This window comes from Primulina huaijiensis, chromosome 1 (genome assembly GCF_012295235.1).
Source record: "Primulina huaijiensis isolate GDHJ02 chromosome 1, ASM1229523v2, whole genome shotgun sequence".
Taxonomy (NCBI): Eukaryota; Viridiplantae; Streptophyta; class Magnoliopsida; order Lamiales; family Gesneriaceae; genus Primulina; species Primulina huaijiensis.
Genome location: NC_133306.1, coordinates 4193460 through 4209512, shown reverse-complemented (window position 1 = coordinate 4209512; position 16053 = coordinate 4193460). Strand labels below are relative to the sequence as shown.

The 16053-nt window shown below is 35.8% G+C and overlaps 3 protein-coding genes across 8 annotated transcripts; 1 reads left to right on the top strand and 2 right to left on the bottom strand.

The window, feature by feature from the left end:
• Positions 1-1493: 1493 nt before the first annotated feature.
• On the top strand, positions 1494-7706 carry LOC140978494 (lecithin-cholesterol acyltransferase-like 4). Of its 2 annotated transcripts, XM_073443597.1 has the most exons (11): positions 1494-1947; positions 3480-3571; positions 3823-3941; positions 4534-4669; positions 4818-4869; positions 5325-5425; positions 5772-5954; positions 6241-6398; positions 6497-6551; positions 6761-6814; positions 7131-7706. In XM_073443597.1, exons 1-11 carry the CDS (start codon positions 1698-1700, stop codon positions 7545-7547), a joined length of 1617 nt encoding a protein of 538 aa, XP_073299698.1. In that variant the 5' UTR covers positions 1494-1697; the 3' UTR covers positions 7548-7706. The 2 variants fall into 2 exon arrangements, with proteins under 2 accessions (XP_073299698.1, XP_073299708.1); XM_073443607.1 differs by lacking the exons at positions 6241-6398; positions 6497-6551.
• A 286-nt stretch (positions 7707-7992) lies between these two features.
• Positions 7993-11743, bottom strand: LOC140978469 (protein NARROW LEAF 1-like). Of its 5 annotated transcripts, XM_073443576.1 has the most exons (8): positions 11588-11740; positions 11485-11526; positions 10910-11031; positions 10271-10777; positions 10031-10174; positions 9565-9805; positions 8862-9362; positions 7993-8740 (listed from the first exon to the last, which is right to left on the bottom strand). In XM_073443576.1, exons 4-8 carry the CDS (start codon positions 10763-10765, stop codon positions 8313-8315), a joined length of 1809 nt encoding a protein of 602 aa, XP_073299677.1. In that variant the 5' UTR covers positions 10766-10777; positions 10910-11031; positions 11485-11526; positions 11588-11740; the 3' UTR covers positions 7993-8312. The 5 variants fall into 5 exon arrangements, with proteins under 5 accessions (XP_073299677.1, XP_073299668.1, XP_073299651.1 ...); XM_073443567.1 differs by having other exon boundaries at positions 10910-11042; positions 11485-11742; XM_073443550.1 differs by having other exon boundaries at positions 11485-11742.
• A 2747-nt stretch (positions 11744-14490) lies between these two features.
• Positions 14491-15969, bottom strand: LOC140984250 (UPF0496 protein At3g49070-like). Its single transcript, XM_073451557.1, has 2 exons — positions 15857-15969; positions 14491-15517 (listed from the first exon to the last, which is right to left on the bottom strand). The coding sequence occupies exons 1-2, from the start codon at positions 15903-15905 to the stop codon at positions 14535-14537; spliced, it is 1032 nt and encodes a 343-aa protein (XP_073307658.1). The 5' UTR covers positions 15906-15969; the 3' UTR covers positions 14491-14534.
• Positions 15970-16053: the final 84 nt, after the last annotated feature.

Below are 16053 nucleotides of genomic sequence, written 5' to 3'. Positions count from 1 at the left end.
CATAAAATATTATAGTTTTTTATGACAAAAATATTAATTTTTTTGTTAGTTATATAATAAATCAATCTGTCTCACGCATGTAACTATTTTTCATTTAACATAAAAGATATGAAACTTCATGTGATTATGGCTGGTGGCGGTGGTTGTAAATAAATATAGGTGTCCCGCCCGACGGGGTAAGCTGTTCAATTCAAATTATTATTCTTATTATCTATATTACTATTTTATTAAATTTGACATCCTTATCTAACAAATTTTAGTATCATAGTTTCTCTTTTTATTCAATACCAAATTTATTCTTATTTTATTTGATATTCCTTATTTAAGAAAAAGTTTATTATTGTAATTTATAAGTACACAATTTATTTAAATCTTATCTAAATGTTATCCAAGTTCAAATGATCATCCGATCATATCTCATTTAAAATTTGTTATTATAAAAATACCAAATATCATATAAAAATAATCTATATATTTTATTTTAATTAATTTTAAAATTTTCTATATAAGATTTTTTTTTCGTATGGCTAGATACACTTGGTATTCATTATTTTTTGTGTGAATTAATGATTTCATGCTTCTTTGATAAGTTAATAATATGTTTTTTTAAAGTGTAAATATAGTATGCTTTGTTTAGGGATGACAACGAGTCGGACCGCGTTTGTTCAGGGATAACAGTTAGTCTAGACGGGCCGGGTTCCTGCAATAAACCCACTCTGACAGGACATGTTTAGACTCGCCTAAACAGGTTCCTGGCGGGTTTTGAAGTTTAGCCAAACCCTACCCATACATGTATATATAAAAAAATAAATATATATTATTAATATAATTATACTTTTTAATATATATAATAAATATTTTAATCATAATTTTATTTTATAATATCTTAATATTAAAATAAATATATTTAACATGAACACATAATTATATATTTTTATTAATTTTAATTGAATAAAAATTTATAGATTTTAACTTATGATAATATTTTTTGATTATTAAATATTATTAATATAAATTTTGAAAATAGTTTTAGTGATTGATTAATTTTTAAATTTTTTATTTAGTATTTTAAAAAATATATAACATATAAATTTGACGGAACCACATATCCAACTCGAATTGGATCCGCTTGGTTCATGGGGCAGGGCTGTTACAATGGTAAGCGAATCGAGTCCTGGATTCTGCCAAATCCGCATCCAACCTGACCATTGTTATACCTAACTTTATTAATGTGACAGTGATATTTTTATATTTTTAAGTCAGAGTTGTGCTTTGAAGCCCAATCATAAGCAGGCCTGAAATGGCCCATCAGCAGGATGTTTTTTATTTAAGGCCAGACCATATAAATGTCTTGATTACTCATTTTGGTTTATGGGCTATTGGGTCCCAGATAACTTGCTACCATGTAACCAAACACAGCCCAGAAAGAAGGGTAAATTTGTAATTGAAGGACGCCACCAAATACCAATTATGAAATATATCGATAAGTTCACGTATGGTCTTAGCTACGCTGGCCTCCGCCACTAAATTCCTCTCCGGTCGCCGTTTGACCTAACAACTTTAAAGGAAAAATTCCGAAGTTATTAGTAATTCTTCAGAATCTATTCGGGATCTCATATCAATCGAGTCGCGTTTGGTTTGTTTTTAACAAGTTGGGGGGAGACGGGAGAGAGTATCTGGAATTTTTCTGACCGGAGATGGCGGTGTTGTTGGAGGACATAGTGAAGTCTGTGGAGGAGTTATTGAAGCTGATCAGTAAGAAGAGCCAGGAACAGTCCTACGTAGACCCCAATCTCGACCCTGTTCTCCTTGTGCCCGGTATAGCCGGTTCGATTCTCAACTCCGTGAATGATAAGACCGGCAAAAAAGAGAGGATCTGGGTCCGGATTCTTGCGGCCGATCACGAGTTCCGGGAGAAGCTGTGGTCTAAATTTGATCCTGCCACAGGTCCACTTTTTAACAACTTGCTCATGTTGCAGCAGCGCTCTATTATTTACTGCGTTCAATGCAATGTATCTACTTGATTGTTATCTTTTTATTATCTAGTTTTTTCCCCTATTCTTTGCTTGTTTTAATCTTAACAGTTTTTCGTTCAACTGGCCGTGATTGCTTGGTTTTTGTTGGTATTATTGCTATGGCTAGTTAAATCATTTCCATGGTCGGAACTTTTGACCCGCATGTTTTTATTTCACCCAGTTTATTAAAGTTTTAAGAACATTGACGATCTGTGATGTCGATAAAAATAGTGATACTTCTCTGAAGGTCGGGATCAACTAGGGAGGTCAGTTCTGACTTAAGAATAGCCTGAAATCACAGGGAAGAACGTGAGGAAGGGTACGGAAGGTTTTTCCGGCATATACCCTCAGAACCTGGTATTTAGTAAACTTGGTATTTGTAGGAGAAGAGCTACATGTCAGGAGAGTTCATTCTAATTAGAATTCCCTCTTGTAAGAATCTAGATATTCAGAATCTTCCATAAGATTGAATCATATATTTGTTATATTCCTTCCTTAGATAGGAGGCTTGGGCGCCATGCTATTGGGCCCCCTGACAGAAGAGTACGGTTCATGTGAACTGTGAAGGAGCTTTCCTTGGACCGATCCGATAGCTCAGCTCAGAAGGTCGGCCATTGATAAGAAATGTCTAGGGTGCTACCCTGTCGTTAGATTTAGGTCGGCTGGCAGGTCAGCCCGATTACCCCTAATGGGCCTTAAATAGATATTTGGAGGTTGGCCGAACATCCTTGGGATGAACTCACGGTTGACCTCCCGGTCTAGGCCTGATTGTCGATGTATCGACCTTTCTGGGTTCTTGGATCTAGATATCGGGAGTGGGCCAAGCTCTCTGGATCGATCTTATTTTATGGGGTGTCAACTTGGATATACAGTTGTGAGCAAAAGGTGAAAAAACAAGATGCTAATTCAAACTTACTTGTGCACATAGTAAACTGTCTCTGTATCTAATTGCTTGTATTTAATCTCTTCTTACTGTAATGAAAAATTCCCAAATGTATGGGACTCAAATTTTCCAAGACTCAATGGTTTAAACTTCCTGAAACAACGTTATGGACTCGGTATTCAAGTTCGTTGGCCCGTTTAATTAGAGCCCAAACAGTGTATGCCAAATTTCTTCAGAGAGATGAGATTTATCCAAAAAGGTAACTGAGATTAGACACTGTATGCCAAATTTCTTCAAAGAGGTGAGATTTATCCAAAAAGGTAACTGAGATTGGAAGTTAATTAACAATAGATCAGCCATTGCTTATACTATTCACTACTGTTGCTGTTTGCTAAATCAGATTAATTCTTGCCTGCCATGTAATCTGTTAATCTTGTGTGGGGTGTTTGATGGAATTTTCGAAAACATATTTTCCGGTCTGCATATATGATATACTTTTTTTACAGCTTAATAAAGATGTGTTCTTTATTTACTACTTGGTCTTGGACTATTTTTGATTGCTAAGATAATACTTGATACAGGTAGAGCTATGACATTGGATCCTGACACCCATATCGAGGTTCCTGAAGACAGATATGGGCTGTATGCGATTGACACGTTAGATCCCGATATGGTGAGTCCTGCCTTGACTTTGTTCATCTGTAGATTCATATTTACATAAATTCTCCGATTTGAATATTGTACCAAGTTTCTGCAATTATCCAGTGAGTCCTGCCTTGACTTTGGTCATCCGGTAGATTCATATATACATATATTCTCCTACTTAAGTATTGTACTAAGTTTCTGCAGTCATTCGTTTTTCTTATACATGCTGATTTCATTTTTGCGTTGATCCTCTATTTTGGTTCTGCATTCATTTTGCAGGTTATTGGTGGTGATTGTGTATATTACTTTCATGACATGATTGTTGAAATGCTCAAATGGGGCTACCAAGAGGGAACAACACTTTTTGGGTTTGGATATGATTTCCGCCAAAGCAATCGGTAACTACCTGATTTTTTGGTTAAAGTTTTTGGACTGACAGTGAATTTCTTGTAATGTCGTGAAAATGTAGAATTTTTATCCATCTTACAGTCATTGTAGACTCAATGTTACAAAGTAAAATCCTTGGTTTCTCAGTAATCAAGATCCATATAGCCATAGACATGCAATTCACTAGAGTTGATTGCTGCTCTGATTTTCTATTTTTTATGCAACTGTTGCTCAAACGTGTCTCTCAATGGTCAATTTACTAGGAAAATAAGTTAAAGATAAGTCTGAGACTATGAATTTGGGATATACCTCATGTACCAGTTGGCTGATTGACCTATTTAGCTGGTTGGTTGTGAATGGGTGGGCGATGTTTCTTTCACTACTGATTTAAGAACCTACCAGGTCTGTTCCCCATTTTTGGTGGAGACATTATTTTTTACTTCATTTCTCAGGAAAACCATGTAAATTTCATCTGAATTCCCCATCAGATATGCTCATTCTTTTCCGGAACGATGAATTCTACCTCTTTGTAAATATGCTGAACATCTTCAATCGTTTTGATACTTTGGCGTAACTTTCTACATTCTGTTTCCGTTGTTCCAGGTTTCAGGGAACTCTGGAGCGACTGGCAGCTAAACTCGAGTCTGTTTATACTGCATCTGGTGGAAGAAAAATAAACATAATAACTCATTCAATGGGTGGTCTTTTGATAAAATGTTTTATGAGCCTATATGTTGATGTAATGCCCCCACTCTTCTTGATCTGTTATAATGTTCTTCAATTTTGTTTACCGTCTTTTACCCTTAAAAAGTTCACTCCTGTATTTGTTCTTTTGTTCTGTTATTTACTTTGCGACGCTATCTCTGACTAAGATGTCTGCATTGTAGATCTTTGAGAAGTATGTGAAAAATTGGATTGCAATAGCTGCACCATTTCGCGGTATGTTTTCCCTTTAACCATGGCTTTGGGGCGTCACTGGGATAATGTTGTTTTCCGCGGTTAAGAGTTGTATGCTAAGTACCTTTGTTGTGGGAGGGGATAGTTTTTAATCTTCAACAAGTTCGGAAATGCTCAACTATTTGTTTCCTTGCCATGTCAAATCCTACATATAAAGAAAGAGGATTGTGTGTCCTTATAGTTTGTGTTTTTTTCTGATTTGAAATCTTTGAAAGTTCCGCATCCATGTGTCTTTGTGTGGCAAAGGTGATGACAGCCATTGAATTTCTATATTGTTTTAAAGAGATCATAGTGTGTATTGTCTAACTTTTCTACTGGTTTGGTCTACATACGAACTTCTTGAAGCAATAATACATATTCATTTTAAATAATGAGCTTGATATTGGACCTCCCCATTAAAATTTTCTGATAAAATGCCCTTTTTAATATTTTAACAGGTGCACCTGGATATATAGGCTCCGCATTATTGAATGGAACTTCATTTGTTCAAGGATGGGAACAGAATTTTTTTATTTCAAAATGGAGTATGCAGCAACTGGTATACTCTTCAGTGCTAACTCCATGAACTTCTGTTTGTTGAGTTTCTCCTCATATTACTTTCAAGTTTCAACCCCTCCTGTGAGTCTATCCATTTACATCCAGTAACAATTAGGAAACCTCCTTGCCATGACTAATACCTTTTTAAAATTAGAGGTGAAACAAATAATTTCTGTATGTTTAAGTTGGTCCCACTACTTGAAATACTGACGTGACTTTATTTTTACTCTGGAGTTTTTTTTGCCTCTGTAAATGAAAAGACTGCCTGAATTTGTTATCATAATTATTAAGGTTTTTCTTCTTCTTTCCTCCTCTTCAGGTGATTAACTACTGTTGATTTGTTTCAGCTGCTTGAATGCCCATCAATATATGAATTGATGGCCTGTTTAGATTTTAAATGGGAACACGTTCCGCTTCTTCAAATATGGAGACAGAAATGTGATGGTGATGGAAATTCTACTGTGAATCTGGAGTCTTTTCCTCCGGTAGAAGCTGCATCTGTTTTTACGGAAGCACTTTCTATCAACAAGGTGAGCTACAAATGTTATTTGATATATGCAAGGGACTGGAGGCATAGTGAACTTGTCTTCAGTCATAGGTAATGAATTCCTGTGTGTAATATATATCATGCAATGAATATTTGATCAATGAGTTATGGAATTAATATAGAGATTCAATTGCTTGATATTTTTTGTGTGTGATTACTTTTACCATTATTGATTAAGTATATCTAATTGCTACTTTGGCATTTTATATTCAGAGACTGCAGTATTTTTAATGTATTTGGTTTTCCATAATGGACTACTTTCCGTGCAGATAAATTTCGAAGGTGCAGATATTTCTTTAACTTTTAACGTTGAGATTCTAAAATGGGCTAATAAGACGCGTGAACTGTTGAGTTGTGCTGAGGTTCCTGGTCTCACTAAGTTCTACAATATTTATGGCACAAATCATGAGACACCTCATAGTGTTTGGTACTTGAAACTTTCATTTTAATGCTTAATTTTTTATGTCTTGAACATGATAGGATGTAATATTTTACCTTATGTTCACATAGTTCATTATGTTGCAGTTATGGAAGTGAAGATGCCCCTGTCTCTGATCTGCGGCAATTACCAACTCTCCAGGTAAAACTATCACAAGTTTTGTGACATACCAGGCATGAAGAGTTGGATATCTTTTATTTTATTTTTCAGTCTTCAATATCCTTGATTTAAACCTGCTATATCTATGCGTGTCCGCTATATCTATGCGTGTGATGTATGGTGTGGAACACCCTTGTGAAGATATTGATTCTTCGAGATTCAGATACTCAAACATTTATGAAAATCTGCAGGCAAAGTATATTAATGTTGATGGTGATGGAACTGTTCCAATGGAATCCGCGAAGGTAAAAGTTTTTGCACGCAAGATTTGATTTTGAAACTACTGCATAATGGTGCAAAATTCGTAATGAATGATATTGAGCTAAGAACTACTGCGAAACTGCATGCAGAATTTGCTCATCCATAGAGTTTAAAATTTTAACGATCCTCACAGGAATTAATGCATGTTATTTCCTCCTGTAGTCTGTAGAGATTTATTTCGGCTTTTTCACATGGTGGTTTATTCATTCATTGATTGTGCTCGACATTAACTGTTTGTTTCTTCAACTACATAAATCCAATGTCGCTAACTTGGTGTTGCCCGTGCTCCCTTTCTTACAGGCAGACGGGCTTCGGGCTGAAGCAAGAATTGGAGTCCATGGAGACCACCGAGGAATTATTTGTGACCGTCATGTGTTCAGAATTCTCAAACATTGGTTGAAAGCTGATCACGATCCCTTCTACAATCCAATTAATGATTATGTAATTCTACCTTCTGCTTTGGACATGGAATTCCACAAAATAAAAGGGTTGCAAGTTACTTCTCTCAAAGAGGAATGGGAAATTATCGGTGACAACCAAAATCTTAAAGAAGAGTCGGGGGAGAGAAAGCCTTTGGTGGGTTCAGTCTGTGTCTCGCGTATGGGAGTTGATGAATCTTTGCAGGAAGAGGCTTGTGCCACCATTATAGTTCAAAACCAACAGGGTGGTAAAAAACACGTAGAGCTCAACGCTGTTTCCATCTCCACGGATGCGTGAAAACCTCATGCAAATCGATGCTAATGTAATTATGTTTACGTAGTCCGTGTGCCAATTGTTTCTGTATATAGAAATACGTCGTATGCCATAATAACATGGTGTACAAGAATGGTATATAATGTAAATACGAAACAGTAATAATGATCTGGCTTTCATTTACTGCTTACTTGCCATTGCTGCACAGCCTTTATGATACCTATTAACGAAAAACGTTGTGCGTTCTGGTCTTGTCGCTGTAATGTTTTTAGGTCGTTCCTCTGTTTCAATATCAAAATAAATCGTGCGAATTATTAACTACCAAGTAATTATGATTATTTATCAATTTAAAATTTAAGTTTAAGATAATTATTTATTAATAATTAAGTTTAGCCATTTATCTATTTTGGTATCAAAATAAGCGATCTGACTCCGGGTTTAATTAAAAATAATAATTCGATCTCCATAATCAATATAAAGGACCAAATTGAATAACAAATGCATAACACGCTCAAAATTCATTATTCTTATTCATACAAATGCATCCTTTTTAGATTGGCTTGGTATTATAATTAATACAAACATATGATCCAACTAACTACCCATAACCACTGGTCTGGTCTTACACATCACTGAATCAAACTTGGTAAGATAAAAACCTCAAACAAAATATACAAAATATGAGTAAAAGAATAACATTAATTCCAACAATAGGCATGGTTCCAACTGCCCACCAAATGCCATGACATAAAGACTTCGGATGGAATGAAACGTATTTAACTTGAGATTCTAGTGCCCACCCACAGAAGTTGATTGCTTCCTTCTCTTTGGTTCTGGTTCATCTAACTTCAAAGATACAGAAATTTTACCTTCGGACGTGTTTTTCAACACAGAAAGGTTCCCCAGTCCAACCAGGTTTTCTCTTCCAAGATTTGGATATGCCAAAGATTCACATGAAAAGCTCGGCATGAACTGGTGCTCTATACTCGGAGGAGCTACATCACAACCACCCTCGATACGAAACTCATCATGACTGCACGGTGGCAGTAACTCCAGACCAGAACAGATATCAGCAGAGGCTCGTTGCACAATACTTGAAACAAAGTTCTCTTCTGATTTATCTTTTGAGGTAGTAGGGATCCACTCGAGTGTTGCAGATTCTCTGAGAGCGGAATGAAATCCTGTTGCAGATGCATTTTTCCGCTCCCGTAATGCAGCTATTTAAGAAGAAAAAAAAGGAGCAAAAGAGCAAAGAAGCACAGTAAAGATATTAGAAACAGAATGAAACGAGATTTTGATGACAGTGAATTAAATTTTATTTCAATTTAATACACGAACCTTGAAGCCCTTCTGGACTTGTGATGATATCAAGTTCAAGAAGATCAAGAAGACGTCCTAAATCAACTCCACTGGTCCAATTCTCCGGAGGTTGGCCGGCCTTCAATTTCAGTCGGCCTCGATTGGCTGTCCCACCCCAAATGATTCCTACAGGCCGGTGTTTTTCACCGTTCTGACCTGTCAATAAGATGAGACTTCCACTGTCGCCTTCAAGGTCAAAAGACTGTTGATTCTCGCCTACAATGAGAAAATCTGTGAAGAAACACATTCCTTTTTCATCATTGTATTCTAAAGCATAAGCCACTATAGTCCCAGCAGTCAAGCCAGAGCTTCTTCCAACTTTCACCACCGGCCTCCCAACTACACTATCTATAGGAGACTGCAAATCTATTATGTGGACATCAGCAATTTCACCTGCACCTTTAACTAGTGTCGTAACGTTTGACATGTTAAAATCTTCCGCAAAAGGAATGAAAGCCCCATCTGCTCGAACAAATGTTTCTGCATGGTCACAAGGTTGTGTTCAGGATGGATCAGAATATGATTAGGGATCCACTACCATGATTATTTAAATAGTGATCCATTCAGAGGATGACATTCAGAAGAATGGTATAAAAAACAAGAAACTAGTTCCATGCTTTGTTATATCATTGCGGGTCATTAGAAAATGTAAATTTACAATCAGAGGCTGGAATGAGTATACCTGGATTTGTTCCAGCAAAAGTGCCGTACCAGATATCATCAGCTACGAATGACGTAGCCCTTTCCACAGCACCTAAATACACCCCTGGCCCAAGACTTGGTGGCAATGGATGAAACATTTTCTGGCTTGGGTAATCAAGATCAACAGCCACGTGCCGATTAGTGAGAAAACCAACCTCCCTATTTCCTGTCCGGCTTTTGACAATAGCACCTAATGTCCCGTAAGTTTCTTGGCTTGCGACCTAAAAACGTACACGGAATTAGATTATTAAGAACTAGGAATAAGATCAAAGAAACAAACCAAGAGTTCTAATGAGGAAGAGGACTCTGAACCCAACATGATACAAAATGTTTAGAATTTCACATATGTAATGACATTCTACCAAAAAAGTACCATATTTGAACCCAGCGGCAAAAGCGTAATTTGATAGAGGGAAAAAAAATGATAAGATAGTAAAATTTATTGCCTGGGAACCAGATCCAATCCATGGATCACTTCCACCGAAGCCATCAACAAGTTCTGTGCACAGTTGTTCCTTTGGAGGGGCTGCTGGTGTTCCATAGTAAGAGAATTCAACAACATCAACATCACACCAAACACCTCCAGGTCCCTGAAAATTCAATTCACTGGATACAATTTTTACAGGAGAAAAACAGGATATGTATTCAAACAAGGTTCCAAACACCAAAAGCAGTTAGTGCAAAACCTCGAGAGCAGCAGGTAGACAGTGGGCAGAGCTGAGCCACTGCCTGTGAACTTTTCTGGCAACAAAGACAAGTATAGCCGGTATATCAGTCAGCGCACCTCTTCTAATCCGAAAACCAATTGCTGTTCCAAGACTAAAGCACCGTAAAAGTTTGCTATGAAATGCCCTGCTTGTCATCAGTTCAAGCAAGGTGCTAGCCCGCAAGCCAGTGGGCCATCGACCATGAGTTTCAGGTAGAACTCCCTTTTGAAGATTCCCAAAGTAGAGCAATCTAACTTCAGCAGCATCGGTTAAGCTGTTGGGAGCTGGCCATGAAAAGTAAGCAGCATTGTTCTCAGATAGCTGACAACCTGTTGCAAAGCCTTGCGACGCAGTTGCACTTGCTTCAGGAAGATTCAGATTGTCGCTGTGATTTCTTTCCAAATCGAAAGCTGATTCCTCAGATTTTGCAGAACCAGAGTGATGAGCTCTCAAAACCATTCTAGCCCGATCCATGCCTCAGCTTTCCTATCGGCAACATACGGAAATTTCAATCAGAAAAAATGCCTGAAATTATAGAAGTCAACCATAAATGAGGAAAAAACAACGGGAATACTAGATGATCAGAATTTCAAAACAAGAATTTAGAAATAGCAAAACCCTTTAGCCAAGCCTAGATCTTGATATTCATGAAGAAGTAGTGATACAATCAAATGAGTTTCCCACTGCCTCCAAGAGGGAACTACACAAAGCTGTCGCTTCAAGAAATCAAATAGAAACTCCTGCAAGGTAACTAAAGATCAGTAAAGAAGGCCAAAAGGGTCAGAAGATTCACTGTATAAGTCACCCATAGAAAATTTTCCATTTCTTCCAATTTAAAGAACTCATTTGTATGAGTGAAATACCAACTGGAAGCTAATGCGCAAAGGGTATGTTGTTTATGATAACATGAACCAACTGTTATTTCACCAACCCCATAATTCCAAGGGATGTAAAAATAACAGCAAAGATTGAAACATTTCAAGACACTGCGAACAAAAAAGGGTAACTTTTCCATTGGAAAGCTGTTGAATAAGAACCTAGTTTAAAACACCAGGGGAAAATACTTTATACGCTTAAAGAGACATCATTAAACTTCTGAAAGGCACACCCATCTCTTGAGTTAATCAATACTCGATCTGAGATTCGACAAATAAAAAAGACTGTAACGATACTGAAAGTAGATCAATGCTAACCTGTCAGCAACTCTCAACATAGATTTTCTTCACAAGCAAAACCTGCCAAGAACAATCAATTTATTAAGAATGAATGAGTTCTCATTAAAAAGTTAATACGAACATCCTTCTAGGCAATCATGAAGAAGCTAAAATGTACGCCAGATAGTTCGTTTTCAATCTTCCTCTGTGAAAGAGAGAGCAGGGAAATACTGCTTCCCTATTTGTAAAAGGGGGCTGATATTAGAAAATTTTAATATGGTATTTTAGTAAACTATTATCAGTAACTAACATATTGATATTGGTAGCCTACGACTTTTAATCATTTGAGTCCATTAACAGACAGTGCCAAAGATCAATCAGATGCCATGGCAATTGACGTGATTAATAATTCAAGAAAGAGACTCACAATATGATAAAAACACATAGCTGTTAATTTTCCTAGTATCATACAAAATTTTCCCTTTCTCCCACTGCTCTTTTTAGCAGCCCCTACCTCTAAAACATTATTTTATACAGTTCTTTCCCCACAATTATCATCTGACAGAGAGATCAAATGATGGGCGCACGCTTCTTTCTTTCTGTTAAAGAAGTCAATATGATAGTACCTCCATTGGTGAGTAAAGGGGCGACGCAAAAAAAGATACTACCTTTTTTTTCTTGGACTCCATTGCTATAGTTATTGGTATCTGCGGGATTAGGGACCCATGGGAATTTTCTCCCGATCGAAAAGCCGCACTTTTTCCCAATAAAGAACTCATTTTCACCTAGCTTTTTACACAACACCCCGCCTTTTCAAACATTTATTTATTTGATCTGTGCACGAAAATGGTATCTGGGCAAAGAGATTTGATCCTTAAGAGATAGTGTGATTGGTATAGTAATAGACGATGATGCGAGAGATATTTGACTGTAAAAGAATGGAAACAAAGCGCTTGTAACTTGTAAGTTCACATATTTTCAATGCATGATTCGAGTGTATTCTAAATGATTGTGGTCTTCGTAGCAATAGTTTTTCTTGAGGCCATTTCTCAAGGGGGAAAAAAAAAAAAAGCACAAAGAACTGTGCTTTTTCCGTATGTGAGATGAGACAGTGGGGGGCTGCTGTCACTGTCTTTTCATTTCATTATCTTCTCAGACTTTTGTCACAATGATACAAATTATGCATCGCATTTTGTCAATTTATCAAATCATCATTGGTGTGGAAATTTGAATTTTTTTTTATTTGCATGGAAATATTAAAAAAATTCATAGATTCATAATTTCATATATATTAATTTTCTTTAAATTATAAAAATTTAAATACTGTAAAGTGACTGTCGTTTTGCCTCTTTCTCTGCTTTTTTGATTTTTTTTATAAAAAAAATTACCTATTAAATGTTAAATAAATTTGCTAAATTATAATTATAATTATTTATCATCATCTACTGCTTTTATTAAAAAAATTGATTTTTTATTGAATTAGTAAAATAAATAATAGTGATTCAGATAAACTAATTTATAACACATTTCATGTGTGCCATACGTTGTTGATATTTTATCTACACTACTGTCAACTACACTCGTTTGTGGACAAAAACTTGTGTGATACGGTCTTACGGAGCGTATTTTGTAAGACGCATCTCTTATTTGAGTCATTCATGAAAAAATATTACTTTTTATGCTAAGAGTATTAGTTTTTATTGTGAATATCGGTAGGGTTGACCCGTCTCACAAATAAATATTCGTGATACCGTCTTACGAGAGAGCTACTCCTCGTTGTATGTATCTACTAAATAAATAATTCTAATTTTTTAAATTATAATAATAATAAATATTATTTGGTCATAATGATAAAAGATTGTGACTTAATATATAATATACATATATGTGTATGAAAATTGGTTTTCTGTATGATGTTGATGGTTTTAAATTTTACAATTTATTGTGTCATTTTAGAAATAAAAAAATATATTTTATAATTTTCTAAATTTAGTTATTACATATATAGACCAAGACTTTCTCCAACCTTACGTATGGACGATTGAAATTGCCTCTTTGATATTATTATTATCATCATTATTCATTATCATCTTAGATCGAACTCATACGTTTTTTTCCGAAAAATATATGTCTCATAATATACATTTTTTCGAGTAAGTGACTTCGTATACACCATTAACCCTAATTGATATGGGACTATGGTATATACATATTATCACCGTAAAAGTTGTCGGATCTGGTATCGGGCACTAACCTAACGCCAGCCACGAATTTTAAAATCAGTTTCTAAAATTAGGAGGTTGGATGGATGGCAGAGAAAATGTGGGGAGTGGACTGCATTGGTGGGGGATGTACGGATTGGGCTGTGGAGATAAGATTAGGTGGGCCCAAAATCTCCTACCAATTGATCAATTATTGGGCCATTAGGCCCACTATTATTCCAGAGACTACAATTTAGCCAATCATTTCAGGTGTCGTTTGTTACAATTGACATTATTATTTAATTATATCGATTATTATTTCAATTATTATTATTATATGATAATATATGGTTTATTTATTTATTTTTTTTTACTTCTTTTGTAGTTTTTCGTTTATCCTAAAATATTATATCGATGCTGATACTATCTTAGCATATAATTTTTTTTTTAAAATATCAATCATTTTTTAAAATTCTAAATCAATTATATATATATAATTATTATAAATCTATACTATTATATTAAGTGTGAAGACATCATAATAACTATATAGAGAAGACATCAACTTTTTTTTTTTTCAATTTTACCTTTATTAATATTACATTTTTGTTTTTTGTTTTTTGTTTTTTTTAAATTTCAACACACACTTTTATTTTTATATTTATTTTTATTTCAACAATTTAAATATCAATTTAGTCCCTCCATAATTTATCAAATTTTACTTTAGTCTATCGATAATAATAAAAAAGATTTACACACGTATCACGTGTACATAATAACTAATACTCATAATAAATATATGATATTAAAAAAAAAAAAGGAAAGAAAAAAAGATGAGCTTTGAACATGATACTTAGATTGGCTTGTTTTGAATTAATCCAAAATTTACTATGGTTCCATCTTCAAGATTTCCTGAATTACTAGATTTCTAACCCTGTTAATAGTCATGAAACCTATGTATAAATGTTCTTCCAATTCATCCATCTGCTCAATGAAAATCTGTTCGTTTTTCTGTAGCTGGCTCACCGCTTCCCCACTGGCTTGGAGACGATCGTTCCCTCTTTCGAGCGAAAGCTGCATCAAAGCATCCACGTGTTCCAGCTCGTTATTTAGCCGAGCCACAAGCCGGCCAATGGTGTCCAGTTCCCGAATCAGTATGTAAGTCCCTTTAGCCGCGACATCGAGCTGAGCTGACAACCTAGACATCTTGGCTACTGAAATCAGCTCGAAGGAGGCAGCTATAATTCCAGGCGCAGCCGCTAATATTCCGAACGCATGAGTCGCAACTATCACAGTCAGCGAAGCCGTGAGAGCCACGAGAACAACGGCAGAGCCGCGTTTAAGCTTCTTGAGCCGAATCTTGGAACGTGTCTCGTTGCGCCGTGACTCGAGCTGTGTGAGCAGGCTGGAGCAATCGTCTTGCACGGCTCGAAAACGGGTCGAAGATGGAGCTGATGGTCCGAACGTGTTGGATCTTGTGAACTGGTTTGTTTTCGGGCACGACCCGTTTTTAATGGATTGGTATTCCTTTCGTATATAGTCCAGGTCTTTAAGGAGTAGTCCACACAAGTGTGAGGCATCAGCTGTGACGGAAAAATAGAGGGAGAAATGATCTTTGCGGGTTCGGGTCAGTCCCAAAATTCGAGCGACAGTGGGTTGATCCGGATCCAAGAGTTGCTCCACGAACATCCGGTAAGAAGGAAGCCGATCCGCTGTAGTGGAGCCCACACTTGGAATGGTGTTGAGATGATCCTCTTTATTCAATGATAGGACCCGCATCCAAAATTCATTGTATGATTCGGTTCGAAAGGCATTAGCATACTCTTCTCGAAGGTCCATATTTATCGGATCCGGATTATCCATTTGGGCCGCTGCAAATCCAACATAAATATCTATTATCAATCACATTAACTAAAATGAATTCTCAGTAGAAATTCAAAACTTTTTTTTAAAAAAAAGACAATAGATAAACCAGACAATCTAGTTCTAAAAACATAGATTTTAATCAACGGTAACGATTCCGGCCGGCCATCGTTTCCCCCTTTGGATTTTGGGCCACTGTCCAAAAAAAGTCATTTTAAAGGATGATAAAAGATTCTTGCTCTTCTATGGGAAAATTGAAATAGGAAAAAAGTGATAACTATTCTATTTGATTTATTGATGTCTGTTTATCCCAGAGGAAAAAATAAGTATAAAGAATTGTTACGTACCCCCGCAGGCAAACAACTTTCTGATAATAGCACAAAATCTAATCTTCATTTTGGGTCTGTTGTAACCACAACTGGTTGATGGAGAATGAATCAAGTAGCAAAATCAATCGGATTGATAATAAAAGGGCAAATATATAAGCAGTGCAGAACTTAATATATTATTATTATTATTATTATTATTATTATTATTATTATTA